Source organism: Anguilla anguilla, chromosome 17 (genome assembly GCF_013347855.1).
Source record: "Anguilla anguilla isolate fAngAng1 chromosome 17, fAngAng1.pri, whole genome shotgun sequence".
Lineage (NCBI taxonomy): Eukaryota > Metazoa > Chordata > Actinopteri > Anguilliformes > Anguillidae > Anguilla > Anguilla anguilla.
Genome location: NC_049217.1, coordinates 10,397,818 through 10,421,167, shown reverse-complemented (window position 1 = coordinate 10,421,167; position 23,350 = coordinate 10,397,818). Strand labels below are relative to the sequence as shown.

General features: G+C 41.5%; 2 protein-coding genes across 2 annotated transcripts in view; one reads left to right on the top strand and one right to left on the bottom strand.

Annotated features, from left to right (window-relative positions):
* mettl22 (methyltransferase like 22) overlaps positions 1–9,850 on the bottom strand; it is a 35,409-nt gene extending 25,559 nt beyond the window's left edge. Inside the window, exons 1-2 of the mRNA XM_035399383.1 lie at positions 9,752–9,850; positions 8,556–8,596 (exon numbers count right to left, since the gene is read on the bottom strand). The gene's annotated coding sequence lies outside the window, so the exon portion shown is untranslated. The remainder of the gene's footprint in view (positions 1–8,555; positions 8,597–9,751) is intronic.
* Positions 416–22,969, top strand: LOC118217417 (transmembrane protein 114). The gene is made up of 4 exons (XM_035399384.1): positions 416–763; positions 916–993; positions 19,093–19,230; positions 20,933–22,969. The coding sequence occupies exons 1-4, from the start codon at positions 586–588 to the stop codon at positions 21,160–21,162; spliced, it is 624 nt and encodes a 207-aa protein (XP_035255275.1). The 5' UTR covers positions 416–585; the 3' UTR covers positions 21,163–22,969.
* Positions 22,970–23,350: the final 381 nt, after the last annotated feature.

The following is a 23,350-nucleotide window of genomic DNA, read 5'->3' as shown; positions in this document are numbered from 1 at the left end:
GTCTGTGAAATTGCCACATGAATAATCATTTAATATGTTATTTGGAGTTGAATGTATCTTCAATTTACTGTATGTTATGTGTTCACCCATATGAGTAACAGTTTTTTTATGCGCAATGAGGATGATCATGATAATAATGAAAAAATCCATAACAGGTTACTGTTTCATTTTGGTGTTTTGATCGTCAATCTTTTACAACCTATACAAATAAAGATATTATCATTTCACACTGAATTCAAGTAGTCGACCCGGACCGCGGTATAGTTCCCTGTTTTACAGACTTGCCAATTTCAAGAAGTGAAATTTCGCGTAAATCGTTCAGCTCTCAACTGTTTAAAGAACGGTCTGTCGCGACGGTTTACGCATGCCCCTACTTTTGCGCACCCTTTGGAGCGAGACGGGGGGCGGAGGCAAATCAGTTGTACTGTAGGCTGTATCTACCACCTCCCGGTTTATCATTTGCGCGCTCCACAGTGTTTGCAGTAGAATTCGAATGAACGCATCAATCTAATTCTCTCAGTGACCAGAGGAGCATTTTATATTGCAACAATAATAACAGAATTCATTTCTGTCTTCGCTACAAATATGAAACCTACTCTGAGTGCTTTAGCTGTTTTTGTGTCAGTCGTCGGGGTCTTGAGCTTTGCATTTCTTGTTATGGCTATCGGGACCGATTTCTGGTACATTATTGACGCGTCCAAATGGGAGCACAACTCTTCTATCCACCTAAGCTCTCATTCAGGACTGTGGAGGACCTGCAACTGTGAGTTACTTTATTTGTATTTTAATAAGTTTCTGATATATATATATATATATATATATATATATATATATATATATATATATAGATAGATAAATATGTCTTCAATTGTCAAGGGTATTAGTGAGTTACTTCCAAATGTTATTCTTTTGCAGTCCAAAACCAGTGCTGGCCATTCGTAAACCCATTTGGGGGTGGGAGGAACTTCACAGATTCTCAGAGACAACTTTTAAGTAAGATCCGGACGTTTCTGTTATGATAACAATGATGTTGGGAATTATGATTGTGATTATTATGAAGAAAATAACAATATAAGTAGTTTTCGGAGTATTATAACATACAAGCGCACACATTCATATAACTGACTTATTTATTTTAAAGGATTACTTTGAAATTAAGTGACAATCAATTGCCAACTTTCTGTGGAAAATTCAAGGCTAAAACATTTTCCCTGCTGTACAAAAGACGTGGTGTAAGTCATTTGAGCTGTATTTAGGATGGAGATGGTGGGCGGGCATTTAACTGACATTAAATGAGAACATCAACTGAGAAAATTACATCTTGGTTGTATGCTGGGTTGAAGATTGTGTGCATCAATGACCTTAATCACAACAGCTGAACTAACAAGTGGGTTATTATACTATATATATATATATATATATATATATATATATATAGTCACTCTATTAGTGGTTGTAGGGGTGAGTTGGAACTTGTGATGGAACGTATGCTGTGGTATTCATTAACAAAAAGTTTACAGTGGACCACTGACCTTCATTTTGGGTGTTGTTTTGTGCTGAAGTTAGAACCTCCAATGAATTCAACAAAAGACACCTAGGAATGAAGGCTTCTCAGTTTAATGGATGTGGATAGCCTGTATAATTACAATATAAATAGTATAGATGAGCTTAGCTTTTCTGCCAGTATCGAAAAAAGCAACAAAAACAAGTCTATAGTTGGTCTGTTATAAATAGGTACATTTCACCAATGTAGGGACATTCTTGGTGCTAAAATAAATAAATAAAATAACTTTTTTTCTGAGCTGAAATACCTGACCGTGACCAATAACTGCAGCATTTCATTATGTTAACATACTGTAAAGCCAGTGCCAATTCTTATGGTACAGTAACTGCCAAGGAGCTGATGGAAATTACAATTCGTAAATCAAGCTGTTCATTAGATTTTTATTTTATTTTTATTTATATTTTATTATTTGCCTATTTGCCACTCTTAATTCTGCTAGCTAGTAGCTACACGGTTGGAGTAACTGCACTGGAGGACTGCGCAGCTGATGTAGCTGGTGCAGTCAGAATGCAGGTGACTGATCAATTAGTCTCTTTGATACGGGTTGTTGGGAACTTTACCGCACCAGGCATAAATGTCTCAGTGGCATGCAACTCTTAGGGGTCACCAAATGCCGTTCTTATGGCTGTTTTTATATACAGAGATCGATCCTCTCTAAATGAACAAGTGAATTGTCTTTGTTCACAAACTGCGTATTCATAAAAATTCAAGATAAACTTTATGCTGTAATTTAGTTACTCCTACAGCCCAATCAAGAAGAGTTAGTATATTACCAGGGTCGGACTGGGAGCAAAATTAAATTCTGGCATTTTTCACCTTGACCGCCCCCTGGTAGCAGACTGGTTGCAATCACGGCCCAAAAGTGCCATAATCGCCAGGCGGCCAGTCTGACCATGGATATGACAGAGAATCAGCTGGACGTGCTGCATGTTTAGAGTCCTCTCACTACTTGTGATGTACTACCTCTGTGACAGAAGAGCCTCTTTCACACTCGGCTTTGCCTGCCTGCACCTCTCGAGCATTGCCTCTAGAGGGCGTGTTTTCCCCTGTCCAGTATTAATTGGCAGTACCCAGGGGGCATGCTGTCTCTGCTGGGTTGTAGAGCAGGAGAGCTAGGATAAACATAAGACATAAATCCTTTGCTCTCGTGTACTCTGCTCATTTGTGCGGGTCCAAATACCACAGATGCCATAATTCAGAGATGTACGAAACAAATCATAACACCCCGTAGGCCAACTGGGCGTAAATGTCAGAAGGAACAGGATCAATTCTGGGAGCATTCCTCGCAATCATTTTAGCGCATCTGTTAAAAAGGGCAGTGGGCCTTCTGGGTGGTACGCTATACAAAAACACAATTGGTTAGTGCAGTGATACAGCTTTGGAAGTGAATCCTGCCTGTGCGCGTGCCAGTGGTTGCCAGGTGCACTGCAGGGCTGCAGACAATAGGCTGAAGCATCGCTCAGAGAGGGAGGCGGAGTTTCAGGCACTGAGTGTCTCCCTCGCTGAGTGTAAAAATATAAAAACAACTTGAAAATAGCAAAAAAAAAAATGACAAATGGTTCTGAAGTGACAATCGAATTACACCTAGGTGGTACATCCTGTTTAAACAGGTACTCATCCATGATCTGGTATCAAATTCGCACCGTGCCAGTGCTGATTGTGCTTGGCGGTCCCACTGGACAGCACACAGTTGGCACTGGTTTTGTTTCAGCCAGTTCACATCTCATCGCTCAGGTCTAGTGACCTCTGATGGTCAGCCGGGCACCCGCAAGTCCCCCTGTAGGGGGCGACTCATGTCTGAGCAAGCCAGACTGTGCTGTGGTAAGAAGTGGCGGTGACATCACGTGCTTTGGTGGAGAGATGCCCGTCTGCACTCTCCAACATCAAGAGCGGAGGTTGTTGCAATGAGTGCAGAATATAATTGGATATTCCAAATTAAGGAGGATAAAGAGGGGGTGAAGCAAAAAAAAAAAAAGAAAAAAACGTGTTGAAACACATCTGGCCATTCAAAAGTTGGCACTGGTTGTTGCAGAAGTAACAGAGAGTAACCTGAAATAACCTTCCTTTACAGGTTATGTATAACCATGGCCATAGGGAAGAAGGTTTCTGTCCAGAAATAAATAATACATTTCTATGTTTGTGTATATATGAGAAAAATGAGTATTACCCTATGGGTTTACAAATTGGCATACGCCCCATAACACATATTTAAAAAAATGAATGACAACATATGTAATGCATTAGAAGGGCCAAGAGCTCTTTGTGATTATCAGTGAAGGGACTGTGGAATTGTATACTCATAATCCCTCCAGAAGGACTGAGATGGGACATATATCAGGAGAAATGAATATATAGTTCTATGGAAATTAAAATGACAGCTAGAGAATCAAATCTCTGAATCATGAAATGGTCGCATTGCTTAAAGTGGTTTTTTTTTTTTTTTTTTTGAAGCAAGAGTGTTTATTTTCACTGCCAGGGTTTGAAGATGCAGCAGCACACTCCCTAACTTCACAGAACTGTTGACTCACTTGACATTCCAAGTAAACTCATTTTGTCCCTTTTTTCATTTCCAAATATGTTTCCAAAAGAAGAAAAGCACATCCAGTAGATGCACCTGCCGATTGGGATTAGGCTTAGATTAGGATTCTGCCTCGTTCTTATTTTTTCCAGCTGAGGAACATTGCTTGACTTAGGCCTTTTATGTGTACACCCCTTGCACCTGGGCCACTGCAGTGCCCTTTGGACATGCCTCAGTAAATCCTTTATGGACAATCTACAAGTGGCTAAGAATAGATGGCGACATTAGCCTCGCTACATTAGCCTCGTCAAATCAGGATCGCTTTTAAAACCCTTATCACATATTGGGCATTGCATGGTCAGGTGCCTGCCCACATTAGTGAGCTACTTTGTGCTTACACCGCCAGTGGGTCCCTCAGGTCCTCAGACCAAGGGCTGCTGGGCATCCTGAGGTCTAGATTTAAAAAAAACAGGGTGATCAGGTCTGTAGCCACAGTGGCTCCCGATATTTGGAACAGTTTGCCTTTAGACTTAAGATCTTTGGTCACCATGGACACCTTTAAGTGGCACCTAAAAACTAACTTTTACCATTAAAGTCTCTGCTTGGTCTTTTTATTTCCATTTCTATTTTTATGTCTGTATTATTTTATACCTCTGTGAGGCCCTTTGTGAATTTGTTCTTGAAAGGTGCCAAAGAAATAAACTTCTACTTCTAAGCCTGCAGAATGACATTTTAACAATAACAAAAAGAGGAAACCACATAGAAGGCTATTATCCACATTAAGAAGCATACTAGCCACATACAATAGAAAAATCTAACTCAAGTAAAGCAATACTGACATTTCAGGGAGGAAATCAGATTTTTACTAGTTAGTCAAAACATATTTGATACCAGAACATCAAATATAATTGCCTTTCAAACTGAAATGGTAGCCAAGGAAATCGTTGCAAAAATCAGTTGCAAGTTCAACCTAGGAAAGTTTAAAAAAGTAGTCAATCCACACAGATTTCTGCGGGGAATCAGGAGCGGAATATAGGTCTAGCTTTAATGGATTGAACCTCATCAGGCAGCAGTGCTGGGGCCTGGAAAATCATTGTGCTGCTTTGCAGCAAATCACCCTCATCCTCCTCAGGGGAGAGCAGCTCATTTGGCCCGTTTCTCACGGAGGATTTAATTAGGTTTAATTACGCGGTTTAATGAATTAATTACATTATGTTTCATATAACATTTTCAGGTGCTCATGGAAAATACATCCTACAGATCCTATTAGCTGCTCTAACAACATTTGTAACATTTGTTTTTCAGTGGGTTTTCCTTACACCACCAGTACAGAAATAAAACTTAATCTTCCTTCTGTTCAACATGTGCTCACAATCTGATCATTGCTTAAACAAGATCCGCAAACAAGTAACCACCCACAGTTGTTACAGTAAGTGGCCCAGTGTATAATCTGCAATGATTAAACATTGATTTGAAAGTGACAGAAATATCACTTGGCAGGCAGTAAGTAAAAAAATGTATACTTTTCATTTTTTGGAACAGAATAGTCTTGTCGTGGAGACCAAAAAGAGTGGCGCGCATGTCTTCTGCAACTGTACTTACTCTGCTCCTTTGCCTGTCTTAATGGCCATTTCTGGGGCAGTTGCAGTAGAATTGTACACAGGCAAAATGCTTTCTTTTGACAGTCATTTTGTCTTGCAGGTAAAAACTCAATGGGTTTTGGGTTTGGAAAATTACAGTCCGTTCTTTCTCTGGGAAAGTACCACAGAATGGCAGGAAAGATGGAACCCAATTATATGTTGTCAAGACCTCACTCAACAACTCAACAACTCTCTGGATTTTAAATCCGCAGGGAATCGAAAACTAAAGATGAAACTAAATGTGTACCAGAATGCCGTGATGTGATGCGCATCTCGTTCCTCTCTGCCTCTAATTTATCATCCAGTGCTCCACTACTGTCTGTAAGTACGTATATGCATGTACAGGCAGTGGCCAAAAAGGTGGAAATATTCGGTTAAATGAGGGATGTAACGTGTATTGAAAGCATGTGCTTCCACCCAGGCGTGATTCTTGAATTAATTATACAATTAACTACCTGGCATGCTGAGAGTCATGTACAGTATAAGAGTACTGGACAGGCTTGGCTGCCTATAAGTACGCCTAAAGTCGCTAAAGAGCAAGACCTCAGTGACTTTTAAAGAGGGATGATTATGGGGGCTTGTTCAGTGATGGACAGTTCACCTTACAGTACCAATGCTGAGGACCAGTGTTTAAGGGCATGTGAGTGTGGAACTTTGAGGGGAATATGTTATCAAGGGTAACTGTGGTCAGAAATGCATACTTCTGGAAGTTACCTGGATATCTCAATACTTCTGGATTGTGAGGTACGGTACCATAGTAGCTAATCCTGCAGCGTAGGCTATTTTCCCATTACAGTTTGTAGTTTGTATTGCTATTGTTGTAGCTACTGAGCCCAATCTGCTATACAGAGTCATATCTATGTATGTTGTTAGCTTGTCAGTTATAGATTTTAAATCACAGCTTCTACATCACTGCGTTCATCCTGTCAGAAGCGTCATCGTGATAACATCGTTATTACATCGCCAATGTTACCTCATCAACATCTTATCATCATTATCACATCATCAACTTTGTCTAATATTACATTTTAAGGAAAACCATTTAGTGTGACAAATGCAATGATAGAGGAAATCAGGAAGGGGGCAAATACTTTCTCACAGAATGTATGTATGTATGTACATGTGTATGTGTGTATGTATATGTATGTACGTTACTGTATATATTTTAAGAATCATTTTTCAGATATAAATCAGAGGCTAAGGCTTTGGAAAGTTTTTTTATGACTGAGTTGGGCTACCTTGGAGCCCAGACTGACAGGGGTGCTGCTGTGATTAATCCATTTAGAATTGGAAGAGGACGGAAAGATTTGATTCATGCATTTAATATATTTTTTCTTAATGAGGAAGCAGCAATAAAACTGGGGATTTCCTTTATCTTTTTTTCTACATAAAAGTCATTGGAAATAGCCTCTCTGGTCCAAATACACAAATGCATTTGGATATAACTCTATCCATAGTTACTCTATCCTGTGCCTTTCTGAAATAGACTTCTGGAATCAGAGTTGTTAGTGCAGATGGGTAGACGGAGAGCTATCAAGAATGTGTCAGGGAAATAAATATTAAGAAACATAAGCAGTATTTATTATAAATACTGTTATTATTGTTATAGCCTCCTTTATGACACAATCCTATTTTATCCTTGAACAATGCAGTACTTCTTTCTGAGTTATTGCAAGTCCATTATGCCACATTACCACATTTCTGTATGTGCAATTTTCAACAGTCAGTTTTTTTGCTTGCAGTCCTGGATAGGTTTAAGGAATCCATTTTAGGTAGCCAGCTAGTTCTTGCAAAATGGTACAGATATTGAGCTCCAATCTTGATAATACCTGTGCATATTCCAACTATTCTCAATTTTCTTGATTTTTGTCTTGATTACAGTTGATTATTTGGCAATAGATGACAGCACTTTCCAAAAATATATGCAAAATATATGCTAATCAGTTTTAACAACACAATTAAATATTCTGTATAGCCAAAAGCCACTGATGGAAATGATATTGTCTAGATATTTTTCACCTACTGGTTAAGCCAACTGTTTAATATCTGAAAAACTGTGACTTGAAACAGAAAATAAACCCAACCAATCTTAACTCGTGGTGCTGTGAGTGTAATGTAACAGACACAAAAAATATGACTCAAACCAGATATTATTAAACAAAAATATACTCCCTCAAAATTTTTTTCAGAAAAAGAACGGTTATTGCACCCTACCAAAAATGTATACAGTTGATAAAAAAGTTAGCATTGTCTCAATTAAAACATGCAGCTAGGAATATGATGTCTAAGATATATTCGCATATTCCTGGAAAAAGTCAAGCTCATATTTTTCAAGCACGCATTTGAAGGTAAATTCAAGCAGTGAAAGTGCTGTTGGGGGCCGACTGTTCTGTCCACTATTGTCTAATTATTACTCCATTATGACTGAATTTTGAGAAGCCGGTGCGGAGAATGTTGTCTGGTTCAGTTGTGATTAAATGTCATGTGGGTGCTGACGTAGAGCTGTATTCTTAGGCACTCTTATGTACTTCTTTAGTCATTGCGCACACGCAGGGAAAGTAAGCACATCAGCACCTTGGCAACATAACATAAACATGAACAGTCATGGAGACAGTTTTATTGGCAAGTTGCCCATTGCAAACACAATCAGAAATCTCAAGTCATTGATGCATCTCAATATAAATATTAACAATGGGGACTAATGCCTGATTTAAAAAAATCCATTACATTAAAAAGGTGACACTAAACGGTCTTCCTTTTGCTACAACCGATCATTCAGACATGAAGTTGAAAGCTGAACATTTCAATCAATGACAAGATGGCTGTCACTCACAAGAAGCAGTCATTGTGATCAGTCGACCCTGAACGTCACATCTACAGCAAAGAAAGAGAAAAAAAAACTGTTCTTCACACTATTATTAATCAGTCCCCTTTAGTTTGAACACAAAGGTTCAGTTGCCTTTTAATTTGGCATGCCTTGCTTTTATAAAATTAATGGCATTTAAAGTCTTTTTCATCCATATTTTGACTGATCCATTTTTTCACTTTTTGGTCAAAAGACTATAGCCTTATCTATTTTAATATTATTTCCAGTGAAACAAATTTCTCATAATAAAAGACGTCAAACACATTGCCTTGTTTGTTTTTAATATGATGAATGCTATTTAAAGTCTTTTTCATTTATATTAATTGAAAAATTACATTTTGAAGATTACTCCAAGGGCTAGACATAGGCTTTAGGGCTAGAATTAGGGTAGGGTTAGGGTGGAAATAAGCATTAGGGTTAGGAAAATGGTAAGCATTAGGGTTGAGGTACTGTAAGTTTGGGGTTATTTTCTGGAATGAGGGGGAAAGTTAGGACAAGGCTTAATCCTTGATTGAATGACTACAAGTTGTTCAGTATTTTTAAAATAAATGACTTCAAGTGATGATGGATTATTTCCTTGTATCGATCACACACTATTTAGGTTGTTTCTCATCCATTAAATTTTTTTTTTTCATAAATTTGATGCCCAGCACAGGACTGAGCATATCCAGTTACCATCCTAATTTGGAATGGCCAAACGTTTAAAACTGCAGCTACATATTTGTACGAACCCCAATGCCGATTCAGGAGAGTTGAGACTTCCGTGGTTCTCCTCCGAAACATTTGGTGTCACCAGCTGCTTCTTTTCACACTGCAGACTAAGCTTGCATAGTGTGTAGTTGGAGGAAGATCTTTCATATGCAGCTTTGACTGAAATCTACTGGTGCCCATTTGACCAGCAGGGGTGACAACATAGCAATGCATGTATTTCATACAAGTTAATATAAACATCCCACATTTGATATGACTCCCAGGCATGTAATTAGGGTTAGGGTAAGAATTGGGGTCAGGGTTTGGAAAACGCTAAGTGTTAGGGTTGAGGCAAATTTAGAATTATGTTCAGCAGCTTAGGGAAACAGTTAGTGGTTAGCTTAGGGAAACAGCCATTTGCATTGGCCTGGGCAATGTGATTAGGACCGTAAGGTTTGAGCTGGTTACAATACCTCTTTAGTTCTTCAACGCAGGTGAGAGTCAGTTGTACGGCTAAGTCCCTCATCGGCTGCGAGCAAACGTGCAGTTTCTGACGAATACGATGCCTGAAAAGAGGAAATTGAAATGCGTGGTCAGGCAGAAGCCATTTCGTGGCCGGGTGTCAGACGAAAGCAAGCTGTGCCAATCGGAGGTTCAGCCCCATCCAGAGCCTCCCTCGCACAGCAGGCGCCTCATTGCGATGTGTGCACTGCACAGGGAGCCTTCCACAGAGCCCAGCCCTGGGAATATTTACAAGAGTCAAAACACGAGGTACAAGATTTAATCAGAACAACAGGAGGAAACAAAGTATATAAACAAAGTCAATCCCTGCATGGTATCAAAGAGTATACTGAAAAGTGTCTCACACATTAAACAAGGCGAAAAACATTTGCAGTGGGTTTCTTCTAACTTTATCTATCCAGACTTCAAGATAAAAAAAAGAAATGTTACACAAAATATAAATTGCATTTCACTATGTAAACACCATAGAGCACTTTGTAGACTCTTGCAGTATTTAGTGTGGTCTGGCACTATTATTTGTTTATGGTAAATGACAGATAGGCTATGCAGTATTGCAACATTTCCGTTGTCATGTGTTACAAAACATTATTTTGAACTTGTTTGAAGGACCATTTTCCAGCCAAATTATGTGTAGAACAGAAGCTTTTTGGTAGCCTGGACCATCTTCCCTTATTTTTAAATGTATAAATATGCATAACAAAATTTATTTTAAATGATTTTTTTGGTAGATAATTCATTTCTTTGGCTAATAGCTATGGTAGAAGTGGGATAATGTATAGCATAGCCTGTGGAGGCTTATTATGAAATAATGCACTCATCAATATACATTATGATAATAACATAATATATTCCACACCTTTAAAAATGATCATTTAAGTACAATACGTTTCTGTTGCAAATAGAATGGGAACAGCAAAGCCTGCAGACAGACTCATCCTTCCTTTTCTCTTTAACACACGACCCTCTCAACAGAAAAAAAAAATAGCAGGTGGAGCCCTCCAGAAATGTCAGTGAAATATGAAAGTGAACTAACCCATGAGACATAATTCAAGGCTAGGGAACAATCATCACACCCCCCACCCCCCCCCCCCCCCCCCCCACACACACACATACACTCAAACAGACGGGGCAAACCAGATTTAATTTGTGAGTTTCATTATCATTTGAGGATTACAGATCAGAGGTATTCTCTGAATACCTCATTCATACTGGCCGCAGATGAGGTCTCCATGGCGAAGCGGTCTGCACTTTGTGCCGAACAGCTGGAGCTGAGCTGAGCGAGGCATGCTCTCGGTGTCGCCGTCCCCAGAGGAGACGGGAGCAGTTTCTCCACTTCATCTGATGACTAATATCTGTCTCAGCGGCTCCCCTCTCTCCAGCGAGCGGGCGAGCGAGAGAACGGGAGAGCAGGAGAGACGGAGATAAAAGACAGACGTGGAACTTAGATGCAGGAGGAGGACCAAAACGGACAGGGTTTTTTCTTGGCTGTAACTCCCCCCTCCGAATATAATCCAGCCAGATCTCATACATCAAACCCGAGGGACAGGCTCCAATCAAAACACAACCATTTCAGGACTCCCTAGCTGAGAGATATTACAAGAGTTCAACCGAGTTCAATTCGACCGTCTTGTGATCGCGATGTCCTCACTGACGCGGCTAGGCCGCGAAAATACTGCGCACTCTCACCATGTATGCAGGTGTTTCTTCCCCCGTCCCACTTTGCGGGACCGTCCATGATGGTCCACTCACACAGTTGGGGCGCACAAAGTCATTACTGACCCAGTCTCAGAAACACGCGCGGGCCACTGCTACGCTAGCGAACAGACCGCACGGCTGCCTGCAACACAAATGCCCTGCAGAGACAAGAATAAAACCTCTTTGAGACATCAGTCTCCAAACCAGCCCTAGCTAACGTTTGATGAATCAGGCTGCCGGTGTTTCCTGTTGCTGGTCTCAGCTTACTCCTAGGAAATGGCCCTCGATACTGACCTCACTGAGGTTGCCACTTTTGAAGCACCAACCCGTGATATGCAAGTAAATTAACAGGAGTATTACATATTTCACAAACGCAGATTGGTGAGTGTGTGCCTTTACCGAATGAGCCACTTGAGAGCAGTGAGAACGAAGAGTTTTATTTTTTTAAATGACAGGCAGTGAGGGATTATAATTACAATATAATTACACCCTTCTCAGGATAAAATAACAGAGCTTTCTGTTTTATAATTGGCTCAGTTTTTTCGACAGATAAATTTCATTGTGCTGTGACTGGGATACCAGGCTGCATGCACTCCTTATCAGAGGCAAAACAGATTATCTAACCAGACGTAGGAGAAACAAAGTGTGCTCCTGTTTCCGAGGAGAGATGTCTGACCACTGTATCTGGAGAAAACATCATCGTGCAGAATGAAAAATATCAGCTTGTCTCAGCGTAGCCCATTTTTTTCCCGATGGTTAATGCCTCATTTCATCCCCCTCACTCAAAAATAGGACAAAGCAGTTGGCCGTTCATGTTATTATCATTATTTGGTGCATGTGCTAGTCACACTTCAGACTGTGCATTCACTCTGGAGGACAGATCAGACCAGGGGAAATAATGCGAAACACTAGGCTTTACAGTTAAACACATGCAAATATTCAGTGCAATGGGGATACAGCACAGTTAGTTCACCGGTACCACTGGTACCACTGGTACCACCGGTACCGGCTATTGTGAGCGATGTCTTTCTCTGAGGCTTGAAAAGCGGTCACTGTGCCATAAGGAGGAAATAAGCCAAACCAAATGGGCTGATGCACTATTCAGGAGTGCGGTCTGGTGTGCAGGGAGATGGCGGTTCCTTCCCCCTGACAAAATATCTGATGTTACACAGCCTTAACTCTCGCCTTTTTAATCCGTTCCTCTCCCACTCGCATATAGCAAACAGTCCCCTTAGAACAGGGCTGCCCAATCCTGCTCCTGGAGATCTACTGTCCTGTAGGTTTTCATTCCAACCCTAGCAAAGCACATCTCATTCAACAGCTGAGATCTGGTTGGGCTGCTCATTAGTAGAATCAGGTTGTGCCAAATTAAGGTTGGAGGGAAAACCTACAGGACAGTAGATCTCCAGTAGCAGGGTTGGGCAGCCCTGCTTTAGAAAAAGTTACTTTTTAAAATGGATTCATTAGAAAGTAAAGTAAAAAGATCATTTGTGGCTGTTGTATTTACAGGTAATTAATGTTTTCTATGATGATAAATAAACCCGAGGCTACAGAACAGCAGCTGTGCTTGTATAAACTACAGACAGAGTAAATAAGATCAACAGTTATCTCATTTAAAAAACGCATGCCTCTCTCTCTCTCTCTCTGTCTCTCTCATAATAACTTATTTCTCATCCTGTCGAAAGCACCTTTAAAATCTTTTTGCCTCTTCTTTCCTGCAAAAAGTGAGAACGGATTCTTTGCAAATGCTGGCAGTAACAAAAACACATTACTTCCATTTGACGTTAATTACAATGTTTCCCATAACTGTTATGAATTTTCTTTTATTTTTAATAGTTACCCCGCCATTTAGACAAACAGTGGGGGGATACAGATCACTCTGTGGTGACACATGCGAGACGTTGTAATTCATTTCATAAAAATGGCTGTGGTGACACGTGAGACATTATAAATAATTTCATAAAGATGGCTGTGGTGACACATGCGAGATGGTATAATTAATTTCATAAAGACTGCTGTAATTAAAAGGGGTTTAAAGAAAATTTTTCAGCCTCACGCGGCAAGCCTGCCAGTTTCTACTCATTTCCACTGCCCCGCTGAGAATCCAAGTGTTGATAATGAAGTGGTACTTTTTTATTAAAAGTGCAGACAAACACAAAGATTTGGGACTCTGAAAAACATCAGCATACCGGTCAGGTTCCTGCAAACGCACCCCTGATGTGCCATTGCCATGTGCCTGATGCTGAGGAGGCTGTGGGATTTGGACTCTGTTTCCTCATCAGTCTGCAGTGCAGAGGTGGAAAGTCCAGGCGCCAGAATGAAAAAGTCCTGCCATGTGTTTCTACCACCCATTAACTCAGCCAGCTGATTTCACTAATTAGTTGGCTGAAGAATTGTGCTAATTAGCAATTCCAAGTGACTTGAACAAAATACTGGGGAGGATTTTTACTTTCTGAACCTGGATTTTCCACCTCTGCTGCGGTGTTTGTGCTGTCCGATGGCACAAGGACAATCCAGCCTACAGGATCCCTCTCTCAGATTGCCCAATAATGCCCCATCCTGTGGTACTGCTGGCTACAGTCAACACTGGCTCTGTCAGAATTTCATACGAGACAGTAGGCTGCATCCGCACACAGTCCCTACACCGTTTCAAGCGGGTGAGACATCTGGCGATAACCAATCCAGTTTGTTCTGGAAACTGAAGCTTCCATTGTGCATAAACTCTTCAGCTGTTTCTTCTGCATGATGAAACGTTCTGGAAGTCACAGAACATGCAACCTTCCCACATACTCAACTCATTCTGCCTCCCTGTTGTTGAAGCAGGTAGCAGCAACACACCAATCTGATATACAAGGCCTGCGCTCATAAGTGACCATGAAGCACACGGTGTCCGATTTCAGTAGGAAAATGCTCCAGCATGCTGAGGTTACGGACAGGCAGGACGTGGGCCTGCACATCGCTGTAGCAACAGAGCAATGGCAGGTTCACGTCTGCCGACTGCAAGGGAATACAGTGACCTTTCTGAGCAAAGCCGACTTCTCATTAAGCAGCGTTTTAATTTGCTTCTGTGGTTGTTATCGTCATTACCATTCTTTGTCTTCATCACCACTGGCGTCTTCAACTTGTTCATAATTACAGGACGGCCAAGCGGCCTCCGTGTGTAGGTCGGTACTCTTTCCCCTGCTCGGTGCACGGTCACGGCCTCGGCCGGCTGATTGCTAGGGGGGAAACAGGACGATTGGCTCCAGCGCTGCAAAACAGATTGGTGTGAGTCAGAGATTTGCCCCAGATTACACCCACAGAAGCCAGAGTGAGTAAATAATTACATTTCTCAAAGTACGCGAGGAGGGGAGAGGGGAGAGGGGGAGGTGGTTGGGGAACATTTCAACAGAAGGGCATAATGCAAACTTTAATAAATAGTCTCTTTCAGTTTGTATATTTTCAAATTAAATTTGTAGCATTTCCTGCAGGTTTACCAGAAAACTCCAATACTCCCTGAGCAATTTTATTATTATTATTATTATTAATAATAATAATAATAATAATAATAATAATAATAATAATAATAATAAATAAAGCTCACCTGGTAAAAATGTAACTGCTATTTCATCCATTTGTGTATTAAAAAATGGAGGGAGATGAACACATTTCCTGATTTGGCTTGCAGTGTCGTCATTTAAATGATCAGCGTTACCCTCTGTTTGAACACGGTTTGAAGCCTTTGATGTGGAGAGCCAGAAGAACGCACTCATCACATTGGTCAGATAGAAACAAAACAAGGGCTGTAACTCAATGCATGAAGGGGCCGCTGCAGTGATGACGTACTGCCATTGTCTTTCCACGAATACACAGTAACCTCCTGATTTCACAAGTGTTTTAATTGATTTTCAGTGAATCTAATCTGAGCCTGCGATACCAGGAATGCAGTGTAAGTGGAATTCCTGCACCATTATTGCTGTCCACCTGTGCTCGTGCGCTTAACATGGGAAATGATCATTTTATAAATGCGTGCAAGGAAGCGCCTCCCAATATCTCCGAATATTATAGATAAGCAGGTGTGTGAGGCCTTAATAGGCATTGCTTCGACTTGAGCAGGTGTGCAAATCTTCTGAGTTTGATTACAGCGGATTTAGTCCCAACCAGCGCAGTTATCGTAGCCATTGGCTGGACTGTTTATCGGCCAATTACCAGGCAGGACGACCAGAATCGTGAGTCATTCGAAACATTCTTAGAAATAGAGGCTCAGCTGAACTGCGGCCATCCTCCTGCTCCTATCGCTGCAGTTCCAGCCTTTCCATGATCTCCAAATCTGGGGTCAAATTTCCTTCTGCTGTTTCCTCAGCGAAATAGAGGTCAGGTCTGACAAATGGTTCTTTTCTTTGTTGGCAGCAGTTTACCAGCCTCTACTCGCCTACCATTTCCCTGCGGAAGACACATTGTGTGCCCCCCCGTTGGAGCTGAGCGACCCTTTCGGTGCCAGGAGCAGCTGCTCTCTTTCTCTGCAGCCCTTTCCAAATGGCGATAAGCATGACCAACCCCAACCGTGATGTCACCATGTGGCTGGGAAACATTTAGACAAACTGTCAATGTTGCTTGCTGTTTGTGCGATGAACATCTTTTGAGTCAGTCGCTCTCTCTCTGCTGGCAAGCAGAACTGGCCTAAAATGGTGTGTCTCTGTACACCATCTGACTGTTCTGACCATCTGAAGTTTTGTACTTTGCAATGGTAATGAAAATGGATTTCATTTCTCATTAAAATGTTCAGTCAAGCTCAAAGAAATTTACATCAGCCTGAACGACCGGGTGACACATAGCAGGCATTTGGTGCCAGACCCCACACCACACATCAGCTGAGCTTGAGAGGAAGGGAGTTCTTTACTCAGCTACACTGGCTGATGATTAGGTGGCCTGGTTGAAAGAGCCTGTTTTGGTACTTGGATAAGCTCCACTGGATCTTTGATGACAATAATCAGTCAGTAGGCTACATGTTCTTAACATCTTATCTGAAAGATGATATCTCCTAAATTATAGTCCCCATCACTACACTGAGGCATTTTCTTTAATCTATTACTAGGGGTCCAAGCACTATTGGTTTTGGTCATATTTGAATCGGATGAATTGGATGAACACAGTCAGTAAAGCAACACGTGAGGTAAATGAGCTGATCACACATTGAAAGTAATTAGCTAGCTAGAAGCGACACCTCTCAAAGTTGACGTGCTTGCTGAACATGAAAAACGAGGGAATGCCTTTTCTCACTTCAACTGACCAATGAATTTGTTTGTCTAGCCAACCTGATTTGATCAATGCCATGGTTTTATTGATCAAAGTACCCTACCTTCGCTTTGAAATTAGATGTGACTGAAGTGCTCTTCGGTGCTTGGGAAGCTGAGGACTATTTCTCAGAGTATTCACCCATGTATTGTTTTTTATTTTTAAAACCTCTTTTCTCCCAATTTGGAATATCCAATTTGTGTGTGTTCATGCTCACTGCTGCAGCTTAATCCCTGCAAGCTCAATGCTGTCAATTTTGGGAGAGGGCAAGCAAGCGCAAGCTCTCCCCCAAAACATGTCATACCAAGCCACGGCTTCTTTTCACTTTGCAGTCCGCAATTATGCTCACCATGGAATTTTCTCAATGTGGTCTGAAAAATGCATTATAATTTTTAAACATATGGTTCCAGTAATTAAATGTATTATACAATGAAAGTCTAAGGAAAACAGTCTTTTCAGGCTCAAGGCCCAAAAAAAAATCTACGACAGGAGATTGGAGGCTTAAGAGCAGTGAAAAAGTGAACTACAAGACTTACTAAGTGAGACAAATGGCCACAGGTGGAAATTAGTTAAAGGTAAATTTCAGGAAGGCATTTTTACAAGCTTGCCAAGTCGTGTTGTTCAGGTAGGCTCCCTGGAACATTAAACTCTGTTTTGTCCCTTGAATAAGTTAAGGGACAAAACACCCAAAGAATTAGACATCCAAAATGGAGAAATTTGTAGGACTCATTTAAAAAACCTATTTACAGAACTCTCAGGATGATCTCAATTTGGAATAAAAACTACTTCCAAGTAAAGATACTTGAATCAACAATCAAGGACAACCAGAATTGACTGGACAACCAAATTACTCTAAAAGAATTAACTGAAAAAATCCAAAAACTCAAACCCAGAAAAGCTTGTGGCCCTGACAGTATCAGAACAGAAATGTTTATATTCAGCACCCCTAAGCTGCAGAAGGCCTACGTTGTTCAACCTGGTACTACAGCCAGGCTGCTTCCCTGAGGTCTGGAGCCAAGGGCTTATATGTCCCCAATCTACAAGAGTGGAGATCAATTTGACCCCAATAACTACCGAGGCATCTATGTGAGCATCTATGTAATCTGGGGAAGGTTTTCAGAATAAAAACTTGGCAAAAAAAAAGAATGGATTTCTTCACACAGTGGCATGGGGTGAGGCAGCACTGCTTATTTTCTCTAGGAAACACCAACCTACAAACTACAATTACCTAGGACTAAAAATCAGTGTGTCAGGGAGCTTTGGTCTAACAGGGAATGCATTAAAAAAATGGCCCGCAGGGCTTTCTATGCAATCAAAAGCAGATTCCAGAAGACAAACATTCCCATTAAAATCTGGACAAAAATCTTTGACTGTGTCATTCAGCCCATTAGGCTATATGGAGTCCACTTAGTCAGCAAGACTACACTAAATGGGAGAAGCATCCAGCTGAAAACCTGCATGCAGAATTCCATAAGGAATATACAAGTACATAGAAATGCCCATAACAATGCATGCAGGGCTGAATTAGGCAGATTTACAATTCTCATTCAAAAGGGCATTCAATTTTATTGAACGTCTAAAAATGAGCCTAACAAACTCATTATATACTCATATCTCTCTCTCACACACACACACTCTCCATCACACAAGCACATTCTACACAGCTTCATTCACAAGCTTTACCTTTGTCTATTTTAATATTCCTGTTTCCCCGGTTGTGCGGCACAGCGCTTCATCTGTCAGTTGGATGAATTAATGGCTGATTTTGACAAATGAAATGTAATGATGGTGACAGAGCGCAACAGCCTCAGAAAGCTCAGACTGCTAATTGCTTCGCTATTGCAATAAACACTTTGCCGCTCAGCTAAAGGACATGCAGAGCAGGGAATGCTACGCAAGCCCCCTTCCATTCCCATGTGGAACATCATTTGCATGAGTTTTATCATTTGAATACCTAGGGACAAGGACAGAGCAGTTTCACATTCAGTCATGTTAAACTTGCCAGCTGAATGATAGCACTACAATAATAGTATGCTTCGGTGAACTGAACTGTGTCTGTAAACTGTGCTCTACTTTGTAACCTTTGGAAGTCTGGCGTTTCACGAAATCGCCAGAAGTGGACGATAAGGTATTTCAGAAGATAGGGAGAGCGCTACGTATATATAAAGCACTGCTTTTACTTAATTGAATGCTTTTATAGAAGGATGAACAGAAGGATGAAGTCAGTATTTTAGTACTACCAGTAGTACCAGAAATCCTGAGACGGCTGTTCTATCAGGTTGTGATGCTAGGCCTGTAACTGTTGTGTACCCCCCCCACCCAGATATGCACGGGACATTCGTCATCCTGCTGCCCCTCAGCATCATCGTGATGGTCATCGGGGGAGTGTCCGGCTTCTTCAGCCTCCTGGCCAGAGCCTACCTGCTGCTGCTGTTCACCGGCGCCCTCTTCCTGCTCGGAGGTCTGCCAAATCTCCACCGTTACCAGTGCTTACGTTGATTTACAGAGCTCTATTTATATATATCAGTGTAGCAATGTTAGCTGAGCCAGCTGAGAGAGATTGAAACCCATTGCCTCCACTTTTAGCATTTAACTGCACAAAAAAATAAAATCCACAGACGCTTGGAAAAACCCATAGCACCAGTGCTTATGAATGTATTCCTACACCTGTTGTCAAGGATACATATAAAATACCTGCCTGGTAACTGGCTACAACCCAAAGCTACTATCCCCTTTTATCTGAATGTTAATGTTATGTATCCTTTTCTTTTCCTTTTAGTTTTTTCTATGAGCACTTAAAGGTCTTCAACTGATTATAATAGATTCATGAAATTGAGTTGGACTGGTATTGTGCCTTCGAGCTAGGTGATCAACCTTATGTCAGAATTCAATACATGTGTAGCAGCTGGATAAGTGGATAACCACATGCCAGGTCTTATTGCTCTGCATAAGGGCATATTCCAAACCAGCCAACGCCGTGGTTGATAATTGGACACAGGTTGTCCAGTATGGATAATAATTCAAAGACAGGGAGTGCCTCAGAGCTTGTGAAAGCGCCTGGAAAATTATTTTTGAGCTCCAGGGGTCTAATCTGTACACCCTTACCAGTGGGTGCCCGCAAATTGTGAAATTTTTTCAGATGTCAGACATTTGCCGACTTACCTTCGGGCTCATCCGTCAGAAAAGCAATCAAGATAAATTTACTCACAGGGCACAAAAGTGCCCTGTTCTGTGCCTCGGAGTTCTTTGGATATTAAGCAGGCTGGGAGAACTCTGGCTCAGTCACGGTGCTCTGGGGAAGACACTTTGCTGAAGTGCGTAAACATTGCTCTGCTCAACGAATAACTATAAATAAACCTTAAAATGAATAAACCATACAAAAAATAACCTTCTTTGGGCGTTGCGGACCAACTCAGAACCTTCATATGAATTTACGCTCCGACCAGCACCCCAGTTTACTAAGTGAAGAATCAGTGCTAGTAACAGCAGTGATCTACTTTAAAATAGGTTTTCTTTAGCGGACCAGGTAGGCCAGCTGCAGTGATGATTCTGTAGAATCAGAGTTGCAAGTTGGCAATGCAAAATGTAGCCCGTGCAACGTGCAGCCAATCAGAGGTAAGGGGTGATTAGGTGGTCAGATGTGGAAAGCCTTTCATGGATACATAAACAGTATATAAACATATACAGTGTGTGTGTTTGTGTATATGTATGTATGTATGTGTGTATAACTGTGTGTGTGTGTGTGTGTGTATTTACAGTACAGATCAGAGGTATCAAGCCACCTGTGGTTTTAAAAAAAACTTTAGGTAGAGCATAATTCAGCTAATATATATGCACATTTATTGAATAAGAAACCAAAGAAACTTTTTCTACCTACATTAAAACAGAAAGATTAGTTTTAAATTGAGTTTTAAACATAAAATTAATCGTACATGACTTTGCTTGAAATAGCCTCCTTTGGCTTTAATTATAATTAGACACAATTTTGGAAGTCTATCCAATCAAATGGGAGGTGGAGAGGTTACAAAATTAAGCGAAATCTTACCTGCCTTAATTTTTTTAAAACCACAGTTAGCTAATACCTTTAGCCTGTAGTGCAAGTAAAATACGCAGTGTATGTGTGTGTGTAATTGACCCGTCCGTATCGCTCTCCTCCCGCGCAGCTCTGATCACCCTGGCTGGGATCAGTGTGTACCTCTCCTACTCGGCCGCCGCCTTCAGGGAGGCCCTGTGCATCTCGGGCGGGAACACGCTGGAGGACGTGGACATCCGCTTCGGGTGGTCCCTGGCCCTGGCCTGGATGTCCTTCATCGCCGAGGTCCTGACGGGCGTGGCCTTCCTCCTGGCCTCCCGGTTGGTGGTGCTCCTGAGGAGGCAGGATGAGGGGATATGAGGGCGGGGACCGGACTCCGGCAGGCCACGGGCTCCGCCCCCCTTCAGGGCGTTGTGGGATGCAGACGGCCCACAGGAAGGAGTGTGTATGTTGCCGCGGTAGCAGGGCCCTCGAAACCAGGCTATGGACCCTGGCAGCCCGTTCCCATTCCGGTAATTTGTGGCTAGTGACTACATGTCTTTAAAGCTTCGTTTTTGGTCTTGCCCTTTGCCTCATTCCTGTGCAGTATTCGTGTAGCCGCAAATGTGTAAACAACACACAGGGAGGGCAGGATAAAAACAGTCGCCCAGGGGAACCAATTGATTTGGATCATTTTTAGCTGGTTTTAAAAACTAGTAAAATAGTAAAATATAGGTTTTGATTGACAGGTGTGTTACACCAAAAAAGAAAAAAATTTGGTATTGTTCCTGTTGTTTTTCTGGTGTTCTCTGGTTCATTCAACAAACCATTGTTTTCATTATGATTCAGTCATGATTATGACTCCACCCCTGGTCTTGGATTTGGATGCTGTGTGTCTCTGACTCCAATGCCAGCAAACTAAATGACAAATCACCAAAACATTTGGACCATAATATAGTCAGACCACTTACAGCACCACCTTTCAGTCCAGTTGATGCGCTGAGAGCAGATTTGACACTGCTCGCCTCATCCTCGCAACCTCCTCTGTCAGTTTGGGAAATAGACCTATGGAGGTACGCTATGAGCCAGCGACAATCCTGCGACAATCCTGCCCCCCCCCCCCCCCCCCGCCCCACAGCGAGGGTCTGCCGGCTCCAGCACAGTTCCGTAGCGCGTGCCACAGCCGCGCTCAAAAACGGCAGGAGGAGCCGCTCCGCAAAAAATCTGCTTCAACAGGAAACGCAAAGACTTCCAGAATTAATCAGGCTAATCAGAGTTCCCCTGGGCCTCTTTACGGGGACTAAAGAGATCAGGCCGAACGGGTGCACACACACGACGCTCACGCTGTACATGTCCAAAACCTGATTGTGTTCTGGCTACCGCAGTATTAGCGAGAAAGCCTTTCGCCATTCCTAGTGTCAAACCACTGAAGAATGGACCATGTCGTGCAGTGAGCGAGGATTTGGTTACCTGGTGCAGCTAAATATGACTCACGGGTGACTGGTGAGGCAGTGTGATGGGTCATTTGAAAGAACACTACACAATAACCATGAAGAACAGAGGCCAGGAAAAAAAAAAAAAACTCCCTGGAATCCAACCTCCTGTCCTACTTCCCCAGAAGACATTAAGTCATATAAAATTCAGAGGACATGTGAGTAAATTTACAGAGGAAACTGTTTCCAAACCCTGTTACATGCGTTCTGTATGTGCAATATTGTGCATTATAGCCTAGCAGCCACTGCATGAAATGCCATGTCACATTTGAAGTAATATATTGGAGCTGGAATGCTCTCAAAAAAATGTGCTAAATTGTAAGTACGTAGAGTTTGAAAATGATGAAAATAGTCTGAAAACCAGGAGATATATTTTCAACTTGATGTGCGCTGGCCATACACAATATAGCTGCCAAAGCTTGTGGCTTGGCTGATCATTTTGATTCACATTGATGATGCTTGTGATATTCTGAAGATATGAAGGTTATGCAAGAAACAAGTCAGGAGAAATGGCAGTACGTTTAGAAAAAAAACTGGTGATATACAGTACAACAAGACCATCACAGAAAGTTTTTTTTTAAATCTCCATGGATACATATGAAAACTAAAGTCTTGAATGCATGTAACTCAAAAATGTCCTAAACCAATTAATTGCAAGCTTCTTCATCATTCCTGAATAAAGTGTGGTTGAAATATGTGCGCATTTATGTTTATTAATTATGAGTCCACTCCAAAACTATTCATTAGCACTGCATTCATTGGCATTAGACATATCATTCAGAGTGATGCCTTGGTTTGGCTTCTTAATTACAACCACGTCAACTTTGGAAATGTCTCATAAACATTATGATATGCAGAATGAATTAATTTGCGATACAGATAAACATTGTGTCATTGGCGCATTAAAAGAAGCATTTGGCGTGCAGTGCACTTTGGGATGGTGTTGAGATATTTACGATAAATCACAGCTTCTGTTATGGCGCGGCGGAGGCGTGGGAAGCTTAGCGAAGTGGCGCAGAGTTAAGTGAATCAAGTCCAGAAAGGCACGCTTATCAACAAAAAAAAAAAAAACTGTT